General features: G+C 46.4%; 2 protein-coding genes across 2 annotated transcripts in view; one reads left to right on the plus strand and one right to left on the minus strand.

Annotated features, from left to right (window-relative positions):
• The first annotated feature begins 464 nt into the window (after window positions 1-464).
• AIP (AHR interacting HSP90 co-chaperone) lies at window positions 465-9838 on the plus strand. The gene is made up of 6 exons (XM_081907798.1): window positions 465-742; window positions 2565-2744; window positions 3783-3971; window positions 4382-4558; window positions 4945-5086; window positions 5590-9838. The coding sequence occupies exons 1-6, from the start codon at window positions 644-646 to the stop codon at window positions 5793-5795; spliced, it is 993 nt and encodes a 330-aa protein (XP_081763924.1). The 5' UTR covers window positions 465-643; the 3' UTR covers window positions 5796-9838.
• The window catches only part of LOC309368030 (unconventional myosin-X-like), a 75308-nt gene continuing 61565 nt past the window's right edge, over window positions 9324-23066 (minus strand). The window contains exons 30-41 of the mRNA XM_081907789.1: window positions 22740-22795; window positions 21143-21285; window positions 19380-19574; window positions 18496-18653; window positions 16878-17001; window positions 15937-16234; window positions 15086-15293; window positions 14747-14883; window positions 14412-14538; window positions 13570-14019; window positions 12698-12889; window positions 9324-12120 (exon numbers count right to left, since the gene is read on the minus strand). Coding sequence (XP_081763915.1) covers window positions 12007-12120; window positions 12698-12889; window positions 13570-14019; window positions 14412-14538; window positions 14747-14883; window positions 15086-15293; window positions 15937-16234; window positions 16878-17001; window positions 18496-18653; window positions 19380-19574; window positions 21143-21285; window positions 22740-22795 — 2202 coding nt within the window. The 3' untranslated portion in view covers window positions 9324-12006. The remainder of the gene's footprint in view (window positions 12121-12697; window positions 12890-13569; window positions 14020-14411; window positions 14539-14746; window positions 14884-15085; window positions 15294-15936; window positions 16235-16877; window positions 17002-18495; window positions 18654-19379; window positions 19575-21142; window positions 21286-22739; window positions 22796-23066) is intronic.

The raw sequence follows: 23066 nt of genomic DNA on the forward strand, positions 1-23066 counted from the left end.
ATTACATTTTGTCTTTAGTTCACTCACTTCCCATGTTTTTGTAATCACTCAGACACTCATAATTTAATCACACCCTTTTATTTGCAATCTAGCTATCATGAGGAAATTGACAAAGCCTCGGCACACGTACCTGGGAGTCATTTCCATTGAACTCAATGGAGCATATAGGATTGCATTGTAAAGATGCAATACGAAGTGCAATTACTAGGGCAGAGCTTTCCAAACTTTTCATGTTGGTGACATGATTAGCAGTATGCAATAACTACTACGTTATCTGCAGACTCAGTAGCTCCTGTACGAAGGCAAGGAGCTCCCCCGCAGACTAGGGAGACGCAACAGGCGCGCAAAGAAAAACGCGCAGGCGCAGACTGGGCTCAGGACGCTACTTGGGACAGGAGTTGAGAGCCCAGATCCGCGCAAGGCAGCAGCGCCGCCCGCCCCTTTGTTTACAATAAGTATAGCCGGCCGAGGCTGAGCCCGAGTCCTTCCGAAAGACTTCGGCTGCCGCCAGCCGCGTCCGAAGCCGGATACGGAAATAACCGACGACATCCGGCATCCGCCGAAGGGATCTTCGGCGGCTCATCCGTAGGCTACGGAGACGCACGAAGGTTGCCTCGAAGCAAAACTCGGGCGAGGAGCCATCATGGCGGACCAGGTCGAGCAGCTCCGGGCGGATGGCATCCAGAAGCGGTTGGTGCAGGAAGGCCGAGGGCCCCAACCAGATTACCAAGATGGTACCAAGGTGAGAGAGGACGGTTTCTCAGGGCTGAGGCAAATAACGGAACGAGGCCGGAGGAACGCGCATGCGCAAGCGAGCGGCGATGACGCACGACGAGGCTAAAATACGCGTGCGCGGTGAAGATAGTGGGGTGCGGGGTTTGCGAGTTGAGTTTGTTACCCACGCTTTATACATCTAGAATTTTGCTAACTCGAGGCTGATTCGTGCCTGCCTTCGAGATGGAGGGATTCTTCCCCCACCTCGCCCATAAATGTGCATTTTGCAAGCTGTGCTTCCAAGTCCACTTCGAATATGTGACGGGAAGGAAGTATGTGTGTGTATGTGGGGGGGGTGTCTTATTTATTTAATAAAATGTATACACTGCTTGGGGGACGCGGGTGGCGCTGTGGTCTAAACCGCAGAGCCTAGGGCTTGCCGATCAGAGGACCCTGCCTCAACCTTCAAAACAGGATCATATTTGCAATGAGAACAGATTTGGTGCTTGTAAACTGAATATGCGCATTAAAATAGGATAAAGCCACACCTGTGCTATCGGTAAACAGTTTACAGATTAATCTGCGTAATTGGATAGTGAAGACACTTGACATGTGTTGCTTCTCCCAGTCCTAGTATGTGTGAGAGAAACCTTTATTCCTTTAAGAAGGGCCATAGGTGAGTAGCAGATCAGGTGCTTTGTATACAGGTTCTGCACCAGGCATCTCCAATTAAAAGGAACAGATAGGAAGGGAGAGGAAAGGGCCTCCTCTTCCCGAGACCCTGTTGAGCAGCTGCTGCTAGTCAGAGCACGCAACCCTAAACTAGGGGGCAAATAGTCTGATCTGCTATAAAGTAGCTTCCTGGGATAAAAGTCACCTAAGCCATCTTCAGCTAGTAGCAGATCTGTGTTTATAAGACGCTGAAGCCCCTTCCTGCATTTACACTTCCTAATGCAGTAAACTCCTCCCCCCTTTATTCTCTGCCTGAGAATTTGGGGGACAGAGACATTTATTATCATTTCCTACAGCTTCATGAATAACAGTTTCTTCTGGCCCAGTAGCTTGTGAGACCTGCTGCTCAATCCACCTGCATAGCAGTATGGTTTGGTTAGTGGGCTGGTACAGGCTTGCGTTTAAGTCGTAGCCATGGGTGGCCAGGACTTGCATGTAGGTGAGTGAATGGGCTAGCAGAGGAGGGAATGGAGTGCTCTGTTCGTCTGCATCCGGCTTGGTACTACAACTCTACAGTCTTTCTTTGCCAGCTCCCAGCTGGCTACTAAACATTTTTGTAGGCTAGGTCACTTTTCTGGGCTTATTTAAAACCCTGGGCTAGGACTTTCTATATCTATTTGCTGGTTGATTTGACCAGTTATTTAAATGGATGTTGAGAATCAAATTTGTATTTATTTAATGCTTCCCATATAAAATCCCAAAGTGATTTAGCAACATCCATTTGTTTGTGTGTGTGTGTGTGTGTGTACATGTCAAGGACAGATACAGACGGGGTGTGTGTGGTGGAATGCCACTTGAAAAGCTTATTGTAGAAAATGAAGGTTATTTGATAGGCACCGAAAAGATGAAAGAGTTGGTGTCTGCTTGATGCCATGAAATGGAGCTTCATAGGGTAGGTACCACCATGTTAAAGGTCCAGTTCCTACAGTGCATGGGATGGATCAGCTAATAAGCTGAAATTTCTACAAACTCTGTTCTGAGCTTGATTACACTAACTCTTTCACTTGTATACAGTGAGGGCAATGTACTGTGTTATTAGCTTTATTCGTCATATTAGAAGTTGGTGTGATACCACGCCAGTCCCTTGATCCAACCACTCTGCTTCCCCTTCTCTTCAGGTGACCTTCCACTACCGCACACTGCTTTGCAGTCCGGACCAGCGAGTCTTGGATGACAGCCGTACCCGAGGGAAGCCCATGGAGCTCATCATTGGCAAGAAATTCAAGCTGCCCGTTTGGGAGACTATCCTGCACACCATGAGAGAGGGAGAGATGGCTGAGTTCTTGTGTGACACAAAGGTAATCCTTGTGGGATGATCAGCCTCATAGAATTGTTGAGTTGGAAGGGACCATGAGGGTCATCTAGTCCAATGCCCTGCAATGCAGGAAGTGGGGCTCAAACCCATGACCGTGAGATTAAGAGTCTCCTCCTCTACCAACTGAGCTATCATAGAACCAACATTCTTAAGTCTTAATTAATGCATGAAGGGGTTAATGCCACAGAATAAGCTGTCCTGCCAGGCTTAGTTAGGTCACTTCCCCTGAAGGCATCAATCCTATTGTACTAACCTCCAGGCACATCTACCTGAGAAGCTCAGCATGGCTCTCACAAACCACTCTTTTGAGTTCCTAGACCAATCATTTAGAAACTTTAACCACTTTGTAACTTAGCCAACTTTTAGTGTCTGTGCAACTTTATGAAGCCATTCGAAGTCAGTAAACCATTTTTAACTTACCCAATGTGTGGTCTTTTTCTGTGTTAGGGGAGGAAGAAAACTTTGGAAGGAGCTTGGAAGGGTGTATTATGAAGGTCTAACAACTTATATTTCCACACTTTATTTTGCTGTATATTTTGCTATTTTAAATCTGCTGGGGTTCTCTCACTAAACAGTACTTCCCTCAGACTTGGATCTTGGCATCCAGGTACTCTTCTTTCTATATACCTGTTTTTAAGTTGAACCCAGAGCCCCCACTTCTGCAGCAAGCTAGCTTGGTCTAGTGTGGGAAGTGGCTTAGACATACCAGGCAAGGAGAGGTCTCTTCCCTAGCCCTGGCATCTGTAGTTTCCCTAACACATCCTTATGCTTTCTTGGTGCAGAATTGGAGTTTCCTTGGCTGCAGCTTTCAGGATTCTCCTTCCACAACTCACAACTAAGTATTTGGATCTGGCACAGGTGATGGAATGCCAGATTTGTTCTTTTTGGAGAGACAATACACCATTTCAGCATGTGCACAAAATTTTATCTCATATCTTTGGGGCTGATGGTATTCCCTGGGAGAGGTTCTACTCTCCTAGCAAGAAGGACTATGCCTGATCTTTTCTTTCTTTCTCTCCAGCATGTGGTCTTGTACCCAATGGTGTCAAAGAGCTTGAGGAACATTGCGGCTGGGAAGGATCCACTGGAGGGACAACGGCATTGCTGTGGCATTGCTCAGATGCATGAGCATCACTCCCTGGGTTACCCAGACCTCGATGAGCTGCAGCAGAACCCCCAGCCCCTCATCTTTGCCATTGAGATGCTCAAGGTGAGGGGAAGGAAAGGTGAGGTCCTCTGGGACAGTCAGAATCAGGAGAGTGATGGCTCTCTTGTGTATTTGGGAGTTTCTCCTGTATGTGGGTGTATGGATGTGCAAGAAGGGAGGAGAAAGCTGATTCCCAACAGATCTGTCTTGGTCTCTGCTTTTATTTTCTTGGCTAAGTCCATGAGATAATTTTGCTAGCTTTTTAAAGGTACCACACAGGGATGAAGCAGCAGCTGCCTACTGAGAACCCTCCTATTATTTCACTTCCCCCCAGTTTCATAAATCTCATCAAAGACGTGTTTTTTTCTTACCTGTGCCCTGGGATGCAGAAGGCACACAGTCAGATGGGCTCTTACAGTGCTCACATTGCCCCCGCTATCTAACCCAGCCTGCTGCCTTTGTGCCTTGCTTAGGTGGAAGTTCCTGGCACATACCGGCAAGATCCTTGGGCCATGTCAGATGACGAGAAAGTGAAGGCCGTGCCCCTGATCCACCAGGAAGGCAATGAGCTCTACAAGGAAGGCAAAGTGCAGGAGGCAGCTGCCAAGTACTATGATGCCATCGCTTGCCTCAAGAACCTGCAGATGAAGGTGACTGAAGGCGCGTCTTCCTCACACCCTAGTGCAGCTTCACTTTTGTCTACACATTTGTGTTAAGAGGGTGGGTGTGTCAGCTCCGAATGTAGCAGGGATCCAACCTCCCTTGCATCATGCTGCAGAGGCAGATGTGAGTTGTGGATTGATAAGCAGGATTGGCACCGCATAAAGGGCAGCCCTGCTTCCTGCGCAGTTCCTCCCGTCTTTCACTCCATAAGGTCTGCTCTAATGGCAGAGCTTCCAGGAGGCCACTCCTTTTCAGTCAACAGGGCCCTTGGTTGTGCTGCCCAGCCATCATAGCACCTCTGTTCTCATATGTAGGGGAACCTTTGAAATCCTCCAGCTGTGCCTCACACTCCTTTCCTTGTCCTGTACCCCAGGAGCAGCCCGGATCCCCAGACTGGATCCAGCTGGACCAACAAATCACCCCTTTGCTGCTGAATTACTGCCAGTGTAAGCTGTTGAACGAGGAGTATTACGAGGTGCTGGATCACTGCTCCTCTATTCTCAACAAGTATGAAGGTAAGGCATTTGGCTGGCCACACCATGCCCTAGTGGGGACTGGGAAGCAGCTCTGAAAATAGGGAGTTGTGGGATTTGATTAATCTAACTTTGTGTTGTGAGGGACTGCATGTGGGGGCAGAGGCGACCTACTGTGGTTTTAGAGAGCCTGCCTGGTATAGTGGTTAACGTGTTGGACTAGGACCTGGGAGACCAGGGTGCAAATCTCTCAGACATGAAGCTCACTGGGTGACCTTGTGCTATGCTAGTCACTGTCTCCTAGCCTATCCAACCTCACAGGGTTGTGAAGATAAAATGAGAAGGGGAGAACCCTGGTGCACCACCTAGGGGAAAAGGTGTGATATGTGTCATTTTAAATAAATAAGAGAGTCCTTGCATGTAACTGGGGTTGAGGGGGGAGCTTCGTATTGTGCCCTGGTTGAAAGTGGAATAGACCACTGGGTGGGCCTGGTCAGAGTGTACGGAGCCTGCCTGCATTACTCAGGTGCTGGCTCTCCCCGCAGATAACGTCAAAGCCTACTTCAAGCGAGCCAAGGCCCATGCTGCTGTTTGGAATGCAACCGAAGCGCAGGCTGACTTTGCCAAGGTCTTGCAGCTGGATCCGTCGTTGGGCCCTGTGGTTGCCCGGGAGCTGCGTAGCCTGGAGACCCGCTTACGTCAGAAAGAAGACGAGGACAAGATCCGTTTCAAAGGCATATTCTCCCAGTAGCCACCATGCCGCCTGCTGCTGTCCCACTCGGGACAGCTGAGGCTTTGCTGTCGGCGCTCTAGGGCCAGGCAGCGCCAATGGACCATGAGACTCCTTGGCTCAGGGCTAGTGCGGCCCTCCCCTTTGCACACATATTGGGGAAGCCGCCCTTTCTTGTCAGCAAAGTATGTTGCCTCTGTGCAAATAGCAGTATTTGCCAAAGGGAAGAGGGAGAGAGAAGGGAAGGCTTTCTGATTTCCCAGGCCAAAGAGGAATGTGTCTGCCAGATTAGGTGTGAGCCTCTTATGTTATCCCTCCAAGTGACCCTTTACCCTGTTCCATTGCACACAGTGCCTTTTCCTGTGTTGCTCATGAAGAGAGAAACTTAGCTTGTGTGAGAGCTGCCAGGAGATACTGTGAGGTATGCTTTGTGTTGTGGGCCAAGGCTGAATGGGCCATTTATGATGAGAGTTGCATGAAGGTGATCAGTTCTCCCTTTGAGTGCCATTCCTCCTTGCCATGCCCTCTGTGTGCAGTAGTGCATGTGTTTGCGCTTGTACTCAGTCCATCCTGGCTAGTGTGCAGGTGAGGTTGCCCTTTTCTGGCTGTGTGGGATGATGCCCCAGGATCCAAATACATCTCCCTTTGCAAGGGAACCTTAAGTGGTGTACTGCTGAGTAAGAAGGAACCAAACCATTGGATGCTCCATACAGCAGGTCTTTTTAAAGGAAAAAGAGAGACTGCACCTACTGCATTGTGGTTGTTGTGTTGGAAACCCTTGGCTTCTTTAGTTAAAGTGTGTTGTGGTGTGATAGGTCAACCATAGACATGTGGTGCCCTGTGCTGCTTTGCAATCTAGGAGGCTCTGCCGAATGCCAGCTTCCCTGTTACTTGATGTAATGGCTGCTGTCAACATTCCTTGTTGTTCCTGGTGCTTTGTAGCTGGTTGGAGGAAGAGGCACTTTCAAAAACAAATCTGCTAAAATGAAGAACTCTTCATTTCTTTGGGCCTTTAGTACATGACTGAGAGAGAGGAGTCTTGTGCATGTTGTTTCTTGATGCCTCCAATAGCAAATATTCCAAACTGATGCAGCACAGCAACAGGCCTCAGTCCTTCCTCCCTTCTCTGAGAGGTAGGGCTTGGGAGCAATAGCAAAAGGTGAGGCCAGCCAACCAGCCCCTGCTAGAATGTATAGATTCGAGCAATATACTGTGCAGCATATTCTGAAACTCCAAGGGTGACTTTGATTAAGGGTGACTGTTGCCACCTTCTGAAACGGCTAAGCCACATCAAGTAGCACAGGTAATTGTTGGCGCCAGTGACTTACCTAAGGCCAAGGGCACACCAGGAGGGCAGTGCCTCATAAGCACCAACTTTCCCTGTGAGTATAGCAGCAGCCAACAGTAAGGGATCATGTCAAAGGCTCAGAGTGTTTTCCCCTTCCTTCTGTGTGGGAAAAGATGATGGGTGGACATGCCGTCATAAGCAGCTATTTCCCTTTAATTATTTCAGAAACTGAATCAAAGACAGTCAGATTCACTGAAAGACTTAGGATGCAAAGAACACTTGTTCAGGGCGTTCTTCCGTGAGGAAGGATCTTTGCCCCAACCCACCAAGGTTATTTGCTTGTTAGAATGGGTTTTGTGCTTGGATTGCCAATCTTGGGTACAGAATCAGTGGAGTTCATACCTGAGCAATGTCAGGACAATGGGCTCTTGTAATGCCTTGAATCCCTGTTGTATGGCGAGTGTGATTGCAGTCTTTGCCTGGACTGTGAAACTGGCCCTAAAAGTGGGAGATACCATTCACCTACCCAGTTCAAATTGGATTACTTGTGTTCCTACCAAATACATCTACAGAGCCAATAAGAATGTATGATTTAATTTTTTTTACATCTTCCCAGTTACCTTTCCTTTCAAATCAGTTTATTCTGTTTTGTTGGTCTGTGCTGTCTCTCTTTAGTATACATCTGTACACAGTGCAGACCCCCCTCCAGACTGTTTTCAGCACCAGTGTGCATAGCACGGTCTGTATAGCTGGATTAAAACCTGTAGCTGTCAAGGTGTCCCATAGGGAAAAGGCACCTTGCTTTTTCAAAGTACTGTGTGCCTGTACACTCCAACTTCTACTCCAGAGGGCAGCCCATTGTTCTGATATTACATGCACTTTCAGAGAAAATGGGATATCATCCAAACACCATACCAAATCAAAATTGAAATGTCATGAACCAAGCAGAAAGGAACACTTTGTTCATCCTTCTGTGGCTTTAAAATTTGCTACCCAGTGTATATTTAGCCTAGCACATGCCCTAGGGATAAAGTGGGTGAACAGAGAATGTGGGATCGAACGCCACAGTTGGCACAATCTATTATTTCTGTGCAGCTCCCATTCAGTTCAGCGGCTCTTACACTGGGGAACTTGGCAGTAGATTGTGCTCAGTAATGGTCATCTAAATAACCACCAGTAGAATTCAGAGTTGTACAATAAAGTTTCCTCTCTACCACAAAGTACTGCAAGAAAACGTTTTTGCTTATGTTTTTTAATGGTTAGATTATGTATGTTGCCTGTCTTTGAGCTACTGCTTTTTTCTGGACCATATCTATATTTGGAGGAGGTAGGGCTTTGTTGGTCAGCTTTGAGTCTTATGCTACACCTATCAAAGTCTCTGTACTGCTAGTGCAAATCAGTCGCAGAAGACAAGCCTGGCTAACACAGAATCTTTGGGAAATAAATTTTAAAAATCATTGTGTTTCTATATTGCAGGTTCAAGTGTATGGTATTTGTTTATATAAAAAACATATTCAAAAGCAATTTGGTGACAGTTCTGGCATCTTTGGGTCCTGGTGGAAACTAGAAAAGAAGCCAGAGGATTGAAAACGGGTGTGCTTAGTCTAGACCCCCGTTTACCTCTGAATTGCCGTCAGTAAGGAAAATTGCAACTTTTTCTTCCAAGAATGAAAACAAGTAATTTGGTATAAAGGAAAGTTGAAACATCTGCATACCTACTCTCCTGTTCAGTGGCTTGAACAAGGAGTTGGCGCAGGAAATCAACCCAGGCACAGCCTTGTAAGTAAAATTATTGTACCCTGTTCAGTTGACTTTTTGTAGCCTAATCCCTCCCCTCAGTGATGGGATAGAAATTTTATAAAGCAGCCCAGGAAGGAATAGGACACTTCTGAAATATGAAAAGCTTTAGCCCATGGGCTGGATACCCATAAGCAAGTTTTTCTGCTCAATTATTATTATTTTTTAGTCGTCTGTTACTAATAATTGACAGAACTCACTGTTGTGAAAGTTTACATCTGCTTGCACAACAGGACTTCCACCTTGTTTTCCTCACCTCTGCAGCCCCTATGGTTCCTAAAACTGTGGGAAGACTGCAGGGGGAAGGAGATGAAGATGGAGTTCTGCTATGCAAGTTCATTCCACCCGTGCATGGACTGTTACAAACAATCCAAGGAATTTGAAAAAAATAAAAAATGGGAAAGAATTCTACAAAAAAATGTCTTGTGAGCCTGTGAGTGAGGTACTGAAACAAAGAAAAACAATTCCAATCCAATAATTTATTAAACTTCCATCTTGTAAAGCCAGTTACAAATTAAACAAAACAAAAAGAGCAGAAGGAAATCTGCAATAGAATTAATGGAAGTTATACTTCTAATTGGGTTTAAGCTGCCTGCAGCAACCCATGAACCAGGACAGAGCAGTAGTTCAGGGCTAAGGACTGGGGAGCAGGAAGGTGTACTAAGAAGGTTCTAGTATGTATCAGACCAAACAGGGAATATCAAGTTCACTAGTCGTCTTTGTTCCACTCTGCAACCTGGTGAGGGCCAAAACAAAGAGGTAAGAACTCTTAATGTGACTCAGTCTGGTGTCTTAAGGCAATGTTTCTCTTTCAAAACTACAGAATGGTGAGACAGTCTGTCCAGCCTTGCTGATGTAACTATATAACATGCACAGGATATTTGGGTGGGCACCTTACAGGAAAAAAGAGGTGGCTGCTAAACCCTGAACTGTGGCTTTTGTGTTTTCGCTTCAATAAAAAAGAAAGCAATTATAATTACATCACTGGATGGCTTCTTCAGACAGGTGTGACTTACTTTATTTGCATTCCCCGGGACAAAGGGATGGGAGTGTGGAAACGAGATCCCTGATTGGACAATCCTTTGTAGAGGAAAAGTTCCAGATTCTTTGGGTTTTACTGAGTGGACTGGACAAGAGATTTGAAATTCAACCTTGGTAGGTCAGAGCAGATTGGCAGCTTGATTTACCTAGCTGAAAAAGAAAGTGGAAAACCCCAAAATAGCCTGGAATAGGGAAAAATGCTGCCTTTGTGCTTAGAGAGGAAGGCATAGTTGAATATAATTCCCCTCATATTACACAAACGTAGAAATGGATAGTAGACAAAGAATTCAGGATCCTGAGAATCTTGGCTGTATTTTTCTTTTTAAAAAATTAAGTCCCTAGCCCCATAGGCTATGAAAAGATGCTTACAAATACCTGGGTAATGGCCAAAGATGTCTCAGAAGGCAGGAGGTGGGCAGAGTAAGATTTGAACCCTTTGGGGACTGGATTGCAATACTTTATCCACCTCTTTACCCCTTTCCTACTGCTAGCAGAAGCAGGATAAAGAGACATATTTTGCATTAACTGCCTTTCATTTGTCATCTGCCAACCCACGGCAAGCTATTAACTTTGGAGGGCTTATGTACATGGCCTTTCTAAGCAACCACAATGGACCAATGTGGCACTTAGCCTAGTGGAACTTGTTGGTCTCCATAACCCCTCCATAAGCTCCCGCTAGAACAGCCCATGGACAGGGATGAAGGAAAGTGTAGCCCACGAATATCTGGAGGGTCACAGATTCCCCATCCCTGCCCTAGGGCTTCAGCAGCTTACAGGATAAACCCATTCTTCCCAGGCTGGCATGCTGGAGGGTTTCAGGAGAGAATGGAGCAAGTCCTCCGACAGGTGGGGATTCAGAGATGTACAGCCACCTCATCTGACTCCTCCCTGTGCCCCGTTCCTTCCCTACCTCATCAAGCACAGATGATTCCTTCAGCCTTCTGTGTTCTCAGTTACCTTGACTCTAGCTGGTTTTTCTCTCTGCCGCCTTCGCAGCCAGCTCCCTCCTCTTACCTTCTCAAAATCCATTCATTTAGTCTGTTTTACTATCTGTAGCCTCCCAAGGCTTTGTGTGGCATAAAAACTAGCCTATGGAAAAGGATAAGGAATAAAAGCAGCCCAAACTCCAGGAAGGAAGGGAAAGCAGCATCAAAGTGATTAGGGAAAAGGGACTGTTCTCCTTGCAACTGGATACACGTAGATCTATCCACAAATCTCACCCCCTGGACTCATCAGAGAAATGGGTTTTTTTATACTACCAAGTGGCAAACTCTCCAAACATGCACCATGAGAAATAACTCCTCTCCAAAGGGCTTGGAAGAACAGCACCAAAAGAAATATGTGTTGTTTTACACACAGCTGGTGGTTTCCATAAGGATCCTGCTTCGAGAGTCACAAGCCTCTGTGAAGATCTCCGCTAACATCAAACAGAGTGGTGGCCTTTTAATAAATTGTAGCTTTGAAAACTCTGTGATTTGGAAGTAATTAAACCTTAAACCTCTGGGGATGGTAATACTGATAACACAACACAACCCGCCCCTCCACGCAGCAGAGAGGCTCCCAATACTATATTCAGTAGTAGCAGCTCATCCCTGAGCGAACATCAGCCCCCCAAAGGGTTAGTTTAGTCTTTACCATTGGAGAGCTTGGCTGCCAAATTAACTGGAGCCTCTATCTCTTGCGCATGCGGGAATCTTGCTTGGTGCATCACACCACAACATTGAGACTCCCCACCCACCCACCTGCTGCTTTTATTGCACAAAATATTTCCGCGCCTCAATCTCTTCAAGAAAGGTAGCCACATTTGCTTCTGGTGGTCTCACTTTGCATCTGCAGTAAGGTCTTTGCTCCAAGAGTGAGGCCAGCGGGAGCCTGGCCTCCAGCTGCCTTGAGTAGCTAGCCAGAGTAGTCGGGGTTGTGGTTTTGGTTAAAGAGCAAGCCCTGCAGCTGTGGGTGCTCAGCATCAGTCCCTTTTTCCTTCTCTCAAAGCAAAGGAAAAAAGGGAGATGTTTTCTCCTTCTTACAAAAAAGGATTTTTGCTACAAATCTGGCTGGAACACAGTGTGTATCTTTCCTCAAGGGCTCAGTGCAGTGCCACAGGCCTCATCACCTCGTCCAGATACTCGCACGACTGTCCAGGCTGGTGGCCGATTTGATGCTACAACATTTCTTCACAATCATGTTGATGTAGGCTTTCATGATTTTAATGATCTCTCCCACCTAATAAGATAAGAGGGGACGGTCAGGATCACTGAGCAGTTATATAGCAGCAATTTCTGATGGTGGCCAGAAGCCAATGGAATATAACTGGAATGGGGACTTGCGAAGGGTCTTCTGTATCCCTGTGCTTTCTCCCAACCCCTCCTGCTACTATCACTTTGGGAAACGCAAGAAAGAAGCCTGCATTTCTTTGGCTGTGCATACCTGTTCCCTGAGCAGAATTCAACCCCCGCTTGCACGTGGGGGGTTTAAATTCCGCTCAAGGAACAGGCACAGGCAGCCCAAAAAATCTGTCAAATGCAGGCTTCTTCCTTGCTCCCCCCACCCTCCTTTGCTCAGGGAACAGGAGGGAGAAATTCTTTGCCAGCTTTGTGACTGGTGATTCCTAAGCCCCACCCACCTCTCAAATCTGACCCATGTGGCCAATCTGGGGAGCTAAAATTGTTCCCCACCCTTGCAACATACTTTAAAAAGGAAGCCTTTCGGCTTATGCTTTTTGCCCACCCAGTCCTGCCTCAGCACAAAATGCTTGTGGTCACTCACAAAACAGGCTAACTTAGTGTTCCATGAAGCATACCTGGGGGGTTTCAAAGTACATCTCTCTCTCATCCACTGTCAGCTTGAAGGTATTGGGCTGGGGAGCCCCAAAGAAGACAATGTGCTCATATTGGAACGTTTCTAGGGGTTTGGGGTCTCCCCGTTTGTACACCGACACATTCTCTGTGCTGACACTTAACCAGAGGTCGTTGGGAAAGCCACCTTCCTTACACTGCAGGAAAGAAACAAGAAGAGTTAGCAAAGGGAAGGTGTTGCTTGGGGGGAAAAGCATGCAGTGAACGACTGAACCGAAGACTGAAAGCCCCTGGTCAAAAACCAGTCCTCTCCCTGCCCCCCCCCCCATCCAATGAACCCCCCGAGTAATTAGTAAAGATTCCCACCTCAAAAGCAAATAATTAAAAAATGGTGTCAAAGTAAGACCCAAAATATTTTATTTATTTATTTTGATTTCCACTTCATTCTTTAATGGGATCTGCCAAATCTTAGCTCAACCGTGAACAGGCTTGGTAGCTAATATTTATTTATTGTGTTTACATCCTGCCTTTCCAGACAGTTCAGGTCTGACTACTCTGTTCTCCTGCTTTCCTGTTTTATTCTCCAAACAATGCTGAGAGGTAATTTAGCTGTGACTGAGCCAGGATTTGAACCTGGGTGTCCTCCCTCCTAGCCCAATGCTCTTAGCTACACCCACATTGGCTCTTCAGCAATTCATCGATTAGCTTGCACCTCAATTCCCGCCCCCACAATCCTCAATCTGTAATAGTGGGGGTAATAAAATGGAACCATCTTTGCAGGTTCTTATTAAGTGCAACTGAGATAATAAACATAATCCTCCTGTAGCATCTTTCAAAGAAGGAGGATTAATACTGAAGCTTCTTGTGTGTCTCTCACCTCCACATCAAAGACAGTGGAGCCGTAGCCCGACCATTCCTTCATGATGTTCATGTAGGCCACCATGGCTTGCTGCTGGAGCAGCCCCTGCAGTTTGCACCACTTTTCTGTTATGCTGGCCCGAGCTGCCGACAGCTCCTCTTTCACCCACATCTCCATCATCTGCTCCTCTTCCACCTTTTGCTTCTTCACTGAGCCTGCCTTAAAGCTACGCTTCAGAGTGCCCTCCAGGAAGCTGGTCCGCCTTTTCTCCAGAGCATGGCTGCTAGGACCGCTACTCTTCATGGACTGCAGGATTTTGGACTTCAGCCTCTTCACTGGATAGATGTTGTCCAGGGACCAGGAGATTTTGGAAATATCCCCATAGAGGTACTGCAGCCTCAGAGCAGCCAAGTGCTGCAGTGTCTCCTCTGGACCAGGGAAATGGCCATCAATGAGACTTTCATGAGCCTGTGAATAGCAGAAGGAGCAATTTTATTCGTGGGTCTATAAATGTTGTTACTTGCTATTTTATTGTTCTCTGAAACTTTGGAATTTTAATACTGTACGGTGTATGGTGTAACCAACCTTGGGAGGTAGATACACTAATAAGCAGGCAAATAACTAGCTAACTAAAATATGTTTTTCCCCAAAGGCTGTTTGCTTCAAGAGACCATCCCAATGCCTATGCTTACCCCTTTGGAATTATAATTAAGTTATGTATATTGCCTTATAAGTCAAGATGAACAACTCAGTGTCCTAATAGCAATGGGCTGTTGCAGGCAAATTCTCCACAACCCTGGCTTGAGCCAGCCACCCACTCAGCCACTCACCTGCTTATTGTCTCCCATGCGAAGACTTACCTGCTCAAACATGAAAGCAAATTCCACCCCTTCCTTAGGAACGTTTTCAACATCCAAGAAACAATACAGTTTAAAGTACAGCTGCCAGTGCCCATCCTCATCCTCCTCTTCTACGGACCCAGCAAGTCTGAAAGATGAGGAAGAAGCTGGTTACCTTCTGGTTCGTTGGTTAAGAAGAGCTGGTCTACACGTAGCATCTGTCTCTGAAACAGCATCTCCATAGCACCCTGCCATAAGGTCTCAGAGTACTAGCAACATGGCAGAAGGCCTTCTTGTTTAGAAAGTATCAGATCCCCCAATGCTAAACAGGAGGATTATTCCTGTGAGACACCTACCTCTCAAACTTGGCCAGAACATCGGCTACAATCACCCGACTCTCAATGGCCTTGTCCACATGCTTGTTGCGTTCAAAGAGGGCAAACATGTTCCGACTATCTTCCATGGCCAACCCCCGGATCAGCTTCTCTACCACCTACAAAGGGAGGAGGGAGACCACGTTACTCTACAAAGGATTTGGTTGCACAAGGAACCTCTCAGACAGATGCAAACAGGCTGGACTAAGAGAGAGAGACATATATTCCCTCCACTTCCGCTAGTAGAGGCCATCTGAAGCAAGCTGAATGCCCCTTCTTCCCTGGACATCTTTGCCTTGAAAATTCTGCCTTCGTTCCTACCTCTCCGGCACTGGTATGAGAATTGATGGTAATTTGACAGGAACCTCCTCCGTGGCAGTAGACGGTGGTGGTCATTTCCTCCCGGGTGATGAGGGCCTGTATTTCCTCCTGGGAGGGGACAAACTCCCTGCTCTTGGTTCTTTTCAGTGAATCAGTGATGAACTGAGAATAGCGATCTATTTCAGTGCCTGGGAAGAGATCTTTTACTCTGGTTGAGGGAGGGTGAGGAGAGAGAAGAGATAAATAACATATTGCCATTCTCTCATGAAACAAACTTTGACCTAGAACCGTGTCATTTGTATAGCGAGGCCAAGCCAACTCAAGAGGCTGTGCGCTACCTACAGCCTATGAAGATGTTGTATCACTCAATATAAGCAAATTTCATTCATTTGGACAGAGGTTATTTACTGTTTTCTGCCTCTGAGACCAATATTTACACCTTTGTCTAAAAATATCAGGACCAGCTTGGCACTGCTGCTGAGTAGAAAGCAGGTATGAGGGACAGTAGTACAGGAAGCACTGGAGTTTTCACAAAGCAAGGTGGAGGTAAATTGGGGGTGGGTGGCCTCTGCAATGATCTCTAAGGATGCAAGTATTAGGCAAAGGGCCTCCTGTTTTGCATGCAGAAGGTTCCTGGTTCTACTCTGGCTAGGACTGAATCCTGGAGAGCTGTTGCCCTTCAGTGGAGATAATACTGAGATGGTCGGACTGATGGGCTGACTCAATATGAAGCAGCCTTCCTATGTTTCTGTATGTCTGCAGCGACTGGTGCTATGTAATGCATTCCTCAGTTCTCTGGAGTCAGGGAGCTAGCTACAATTGCAGAGAAATTCCTCCAGGATGGTTCTTACCTTCTGAGGTGGAACTTGAGGTAACGGAGGATTCCTCTGCTGGGCAGGAAGGTGCAGCTCATGCAGGTCATCAGCTGCCAGTGGTGAAGGTTCCCCGGTCTGTTGGGCTGTGGCACGTGGTTTGTCTGCTTGATCAGCTGACAGTACACCTCGTCCCGGAGGGGCCTGAGATCATGGCAGGTCTGCAGAATGCCCTGGATAATGGGGATGGGGTCCGAGACTGTCTCGATCTCCTGAAGGGAGTTAAAGATCTTCATTGCTTCGTCCTGGAGGCTGCTGTAGCCTTTCTCTTGCTGCACTGCAGTGGGAGGAGGCGGCACAAACAACAAGGCAGGGAGAAGGCAGTCAGTATGTCCTCCAACTACGGACTGGCCAGCTGGTAGTTCATCACTCCAGGAAACACATTTGCTCATGCCCACAACCCAGTGGAGAAAGGAAACTCCTCTGACAATTATCACTACCCAAAGGTCACTTGAGAGACAATCCAGTTCCCCGCATTAGAAATGGTTACATGATAGGGCTATGATTCTGCTCTTTTCTTAATGCACAATTCTTTGTATATCAGCTAGTTAATTCCATTTCACTGGTAAGTTCACTGCATCTTCCCACTTCTACAGTGTTTTTTTAAACATCAGAGTTCAGCAGGAGTCAACACAATAACTCTGATTTACAGTGCAATTCTATGCATGTTTATTAGGATGTAGGACCCACTGAGACTTACTTCTGAGTCAGTGTACACAGAATTCTTGTGCACACTCAGCTAAGAAGTAAGTTGCACTGAAGTTGAACCTACTTTTGAGGAAACGTGTATACTGGGTTGCACTGTAAAGCTGGATGACCTTCACCCTGGCAAGATTCTGCCACAGTCCCCTCCCAGCCTCTAAAAAATATTCCTTTTGAACCCTTGACATAGCATCCTCAAAAGCCACCAAGTCACTCACAGTTGACCCCAACGTCCCCATATGGCAGTGGTAGAAGCGGTGAGTGCAAGGGGTGCTGGGTGTATCTCAGGATAGGATTCCTCCGGTAGATCTGTTCTACCACTTCAGGGTTCATGCTGTTCTCCTGAAAGGAAGGGGTGGGCAAATAGAGGTTACCTTTACAGGGCTTCTCTCTTTCCCTCCAACTATCTAATTGCACTATTAAATGGAAGTGCTCCCAGTCCATTACAGAAGAGATAAAACAACAGTTAAAGGCCTTGCACTGCAAAAATGGCAAAGTGGTCAGAAACAGGGGAAACTGCCAAACCAAGTCCATAGAAGGATTTGGAGATCACTTTATATCACAAAATATCCAGAGTATGTCAGGCCAACAACAGCCCTCTCATCAAAAGGAATTCTGAATATTTAGAAACACACCATGTTCTGACAGATCATAATATTGCTTTTAGTTGTTGTTGAATAAAATGTGCATCTACACCTTTCTGCCGATTTTAATCGTGTGTGTGTGTGTGTGTGTGTGTGTGTGTGTGTAGGGGAACTAACCAAGTGTATATGTATTTCCATCTGTCTACCTGAAAAGGGGGGGCCAAACGGCAAACTTCAGAGAGGAAATTACAAGAGGTGCTTCCTTGTAGCTCAGTGGAGGGATTCCTATGATACAAACACATGAAGCTGCCTGCATTCTGTACAGTCAAACTACTGGTTCAGCCAGTGTTCTTTATTCTGACCGGCAGCTGCCCTCCAAGGTCTGAGAGGTTTTCCTCAACCCTGATACTGGATATCCTTCTTTCATGGGAGATGTCGGGTATTGTACCAGGGACCTTCTGTATGCAAACAATGTGATCCACCACTGAGCTATGACTCTCCCATAAAAATGTGCAGCCTTTGGATTATCCTGCACATATGAATGTGCCTTAACACACTATTCCCGCTGAGAGAGGGATTCTACCAGAATCCTTTGCAGAATCCAGACCTACTACTTAATAATTAATAGACCCTGTCCTTTGTGTATGTTCCATTCTTGCTTTTGATTATTCCAACGTGTGTGCAGAGAGAAATTGTATACCTAGAAGAGGGGCAGGAAGAAAGGGAAAGTGCTTAGGGGCATCTCCACTTCTGAACTGAGCAGAATGATGCAAATAATGGGAGGGAAGCTCAAATACCTGGGTATTTACACAGACACGAGCAAATCCTAAAAGGTTGTATATGAAGAGAGCAAGGAAAGCTCATTTGCCTTAATATCTTAAACCTGTGCATATAAAGAGATCCTAGTAATCTGGATATAAAACTTATAAAAAGGTAAAGGACCCCTTTACTCTGGGGTTGCGGCGTACAGCTTCCGGGTCATGTGGCCAGCATGACTAAGCTGCTTCTGGCAAAACCAGAGCTGCGCACGGAAATGCTGTTTACCTTCCCACCGGAGTGGTACCTATTTATCTACTTGCACTTTGATGTGCTTTCGAACTGCTAGGTGGGCAGGAGCAGGGACTGAGCAACAGGAGCTGGCCCCGTCATGGGGATTTGAACCGCCGACCTTCCGATAGGCAAGCCCAAGAGGCTCAGTGGTTTAGACCACAGCCCTCATACTCATGTGCAATTAAGAATTAGAGGCACTTACTCTAATGTCCCGAATCAGCTGCTGTGTGGGTGTTTCAATGGGAACCTTGCTGTCAATGACTCCTTGGATGGCAGAGACCCAGCGCATGGCTTCATTCAACAGCTTTGTATAGAGCCGGTACGAGTGCTTTCTGCCATGCACAGTGATATTCCAGTAGCCTGAAGGCACAAACAGAAACAGGCAACTGCTGCCCAATCTTGGAGTAATTGAGATGGCAAATGATACAGCGAGAGAGAAAAGTGTGAGCTGGCAGAGGCCAGATCCTGGTGGCAATGTTGACTGCGCTCTATCAGCTGCTCATGACATGATGCAGTTGCCGTGCGATCTAAACTGGCCAATGGCACCCAGAGGGGTCTACAGAAAGCCCGATATTCCTTTGTGCACTTGATTGGCTTGGCCCATGGAGACCAACTTAACCCCACAGGACTCACTCTGTGCCATCATTCCCATGACACAAATGCTATTTCACTCCAAAGAAACCAGCAAATTAAATGTTATGGTTTATAGGATGAACAGAGTCAGTCCAGAAATTCTCTTCGGGCCTTACCAATAATGAATGCAGAACAGACACAGGCATATGAACATGTGATCTGCATCATACAAAGTCCAACCATGGTCCCATCTATCCCAATACTAGCAGCTGGTCTCTCAGGCAGATTCTCCCAAGCGCTGATCCTGGATCCTTTGAAATGAGGATTGAAGCTGGGACCCTCTACATGCAAAATACAGACCCTCCCTATAGTCTGCCAGGACTGTGTCCTATTACAAATGACCAAAATGATATTCCACACATTCATAGCCGTGCACAAAATGGTAAAGAATGGCAACGAACACTCAGAGAAGGACACAGTGGCACACAAAGAACACCTTTCCCCCTTCCTTACCTGTTTCTTTGAAGACCCTTTCATCAGGCTGGACCACTGAGCAGAGGCTGTTCAGCACCAGTGTCCCGAGCTTGGTGGCTGTGCGCTCGGACGATTTGTAGTAATCAAGGGCAGTGTTGGTCAGCACAAACCAGCGTTTCTTCACCTTCAGGGAAGAGGTCTTGCTACTGCTCTGGACCTCCTTATGAAGCCAGCCTGATGGGACAGAGGGACAACAGGGCCCAATGGAACTGAAATTCAAGAAATCGAGTTTGCTCCCCTGCTAACGGGAAGCTGCTGGAGACTTTCAAATTCCTGTTCCTTTCTTTTAAAGAGCAGAGGAAGGAGGAGGCACAATTCAGTCTAAACCTTCATCTCCCCCAGCTGACTTCCTGACTTCACTATCAGAGCATGCATTGCAAAGAAAGAAAGAAAGAAAGAAAGAAAGAAAGAAAGAAAGAAAGAAAGAAAGAAAGAAAGAAAGAAAGAAAGAAAGAAAGAAAGAAAGAAAGAAAGAAAGAAAGAAAGAAAGAAAGAAAGAAAGAAAGAAAGAAAGAAAGAAAGAGTTTAGGTAACACTTCAACCACCCAAAGAGCTTTTAATGAACCATGTTTGGCGTTTGTGTTTGGAGGGAAGTGAGGGGGCGGGAGGAGACTGCTTGGGGTACAGAATGTTAAGGCAAGTGGGAGAGGGCAGCTGAAGCGTGTGCTGAATGACGGTTGGGGTGGTGGGTGGGAATTTTGACAGTTGAGAGAGCGATGATGGGATCAGCATTTAATTACTGGGATGAATCACAGTCACCTCAAACTTCACTCTGTTTACATCGTTCCTCAGATTACTGTATTTTCCGCCCCATAGGACGCACCTGGTTTTTTTGGGGGGAAATAAAAAAAAATTATTTCTCCCCCAGGTGCGGGGCTGGGGCGGGGGAAGCCCGAGGTTCCCCCCGCCCCCAGAACAAGCTGCTATCCGCTAGCCGTGGGAGAGCCGCACGACTTCACGTGGCTCTCCCACGGCTAGCGGAGCGCTGCGCAAAGCCCGAAGCTTGGGGCGAGCTGAGCTCAGCGCGCCCCAAGCTTCTGGGTGCAGGCAAGCTCTCCGCTAGCCGTGGGAGAGCTGCGTCTCCCACGGCTAGCGGATAGCTTCCTGAAGCCTGGAGAGCGAGGGGGGTCGGTGCGCACATAGGATGCACACATATTTCCCCTTCATTTTTGGAGGGGGAAAAGTGCGTACCATAGGGCGAAAAATACGGTATATACTCTGCTGCTAACCCTGGGTATCTTGTCAGTGAAACCCACACTTAAAGGGTGTGAATACATACCTCAGTTCTTAACACTTATACACTGCTGTTAAAACATGAAGACTATAGTGGCTTCATCTTAGTAAATCCTTACAAGCATCCTGCAATGCCAATATGAACAGGTGGGGTCGAGGCAAAGAAAGCAGCAAACTTGCCCATGGCCACCTAGAGAATTCCTGGATGAGGGGAGATTTGAACTGGAGGCTTTCTCACCACTCCATGTTATGAGCCACTCTGTTGCATCAGTTCTCATGGTCATCATCAGCTTCATATCCCATTTATAAAGTGGAAAATCCCATTATCACTTTGGAAGAGTGAGCTGTGCCATGACTGTAGCAACTAGTGCTATGGTGAGATAGGCTGCCTCAAAGGCCAGCAAATGGCTTATTTGTATTATTAACACCACTGGGGAAGGAGGGTACTGTTTAGGTGTTCTGCCTCAGGCACAGTATATTTAGCCAGCTCTTTCATCTTGCCTTCATACCTCTCACAAGAAATTCCTGCCCATCGACCCGGGATTCGCCTTTGGGCTTCTGCAACAGGGAGATCCAGTGGTGCATCTCTTCAGGGATGTCACTGTTGCAGTGAATGACTCTATTTGCTGTGATGATCACAAAGGAGTTTGGCCTGAAAAATCACCATCATCAAAATTAGTATCTCGTCGTCAGCATTATCATCATCAATATTAATATTTTTTCCAAAGCCACAACACAAATCTGTTTGTTTTTGCCCAGACTCAAGCTGTGCAAGAAAACATGTGAAGATTAGGCCACACAGAAACACATTGATTTTGCTCTCCTTTTCAAGGATGCAAGTCAGATTACTGATTCAGATGCAACTTTAAAACCGTGGAAGTGCTTAGTGTTTGCCAATTCCAGAAAAACTACTATTCTGGAAGAAATGGGCATGTGTCATGGGGAAGAGGGGGAAGTGTATGAGATGTCTGATTTGCCCACAGTGACAGATGTATTAGTTACATCCAGTTTGGATTACTCTAACACACTCTACATGGGGCTGCCTTTGAACAGTACTCTGAAACTTCAACTGGCTCCAAAAGCTGCAGCCAGATAGTTGACAGGGGCTGGTTATATGTAGCAGATGACTCCCTTGCTAGAACAGCTCCACTGGCTACAGGTCTGTTTCCGGGCGTAATTCAAAGTGCGGGTTATTACCTATATAGCACCACATGGCTTATGCCCAGGCTGTCTGAAGGACCTTATTGACCAATACAAACCTGCCTGGGTCTTGAGGTGAGGTCCTTCTCCTGGGCCCGCCACACTCACAGGCATGCTTGGTGGGGACATGGGAGAGGGCCTTCTTGGTGGCTGCTCCCAGTCTCTGGAACTCCCTCCCTAGAGAAGCTAGACTGGCTCCTCGTTGCCTTTGCACAGGCAGGTAAAGGCTTTCTTGTCCCAACAGGCTTTTGGGAACTGACTGCTTTTAATTAAATTAAAGGGCTGGTGCCATGCTGTTTTTGAGTCTAATTATTGGTATGCCTTAAACAGATTTTATATACGTATATAGTTTTCATTATTGATTTTTAAAAAAAATGTTTTTAGTGGTTCTTGTTTCTATCTGAAAGCTGCCTTGAGTCCCAGCAGGGAGAAAAGCGGGGTATAAATAAATAATAATAACAACAAAAACGATGGTAATATAAAAGGGAAAGCACCCCACAGGATGGTACTGTGCCATAAAAGCAGCCATCTCTCTGCGGAGCATACACAACTTTAGCTCATAGGGCAGGTGGTGTGTACTTGCACACACTTTCCTGAAGTATGAAACACCCAGAGCTCAAGAACCCGAACCCACAGCAACTAGACTTTATTAAGAGGAAAGCAAATGCTTCAAGGAGCTTCTGGAGCCAATGGCCAGTCACTAAAAATAAACACAGCCATTTGGGAGATATTTATACTGGCTGGAGGCATTTTAAGTAGCTCCTTATCTGTTGCATTTATATTTACTCAAATATGCAGTAGATGGATTTAAATATTTTCCCGTTACACAATTGTTGCTGCACCAAAAATATTTGAAAATCACAAAACAAAAAAGCACACACAAATAGGAACTCAGCTGTAGCTTACCTGTCAGGATTGTCAGAAGCACAGACTGAGTCTATGAGCCCCACGTCCAGGGTTCCCTTTAAAACAACAAAAAATGGAACAAACTTCTAGATATATGCAAGATCCAGTTCCTACCATTCTGTTCCATTCCAGTGTGATCCACACATAGGCATCCACTTTTTATTGCTTTTAAATTCATCTTGCTTTTCCCCCTGCTGTTTTAAACTGATTTTTAGCTGTTTTTATTATCTTTTGTACATCACATTGGGATGTTTGTGGAAGACAGCAGCAACAACAATACACAATGTGGCTCCGCAATTATAAGTAGGCCGCATTTGTAATTGTTGG

Source organism: Podarcis melisellensis (assembly GCF_964234715.1).
Source record: "Podarcis melisellensis genome assembly, chromosome: 1".
NCBI classification, from domain to species: domain Eukaryota; kingdom Metazoa; phylum Chordata; class Lepidosauria; order Squamata; family Lacertidae; genus Podarcis; species Podarcis melisellensis.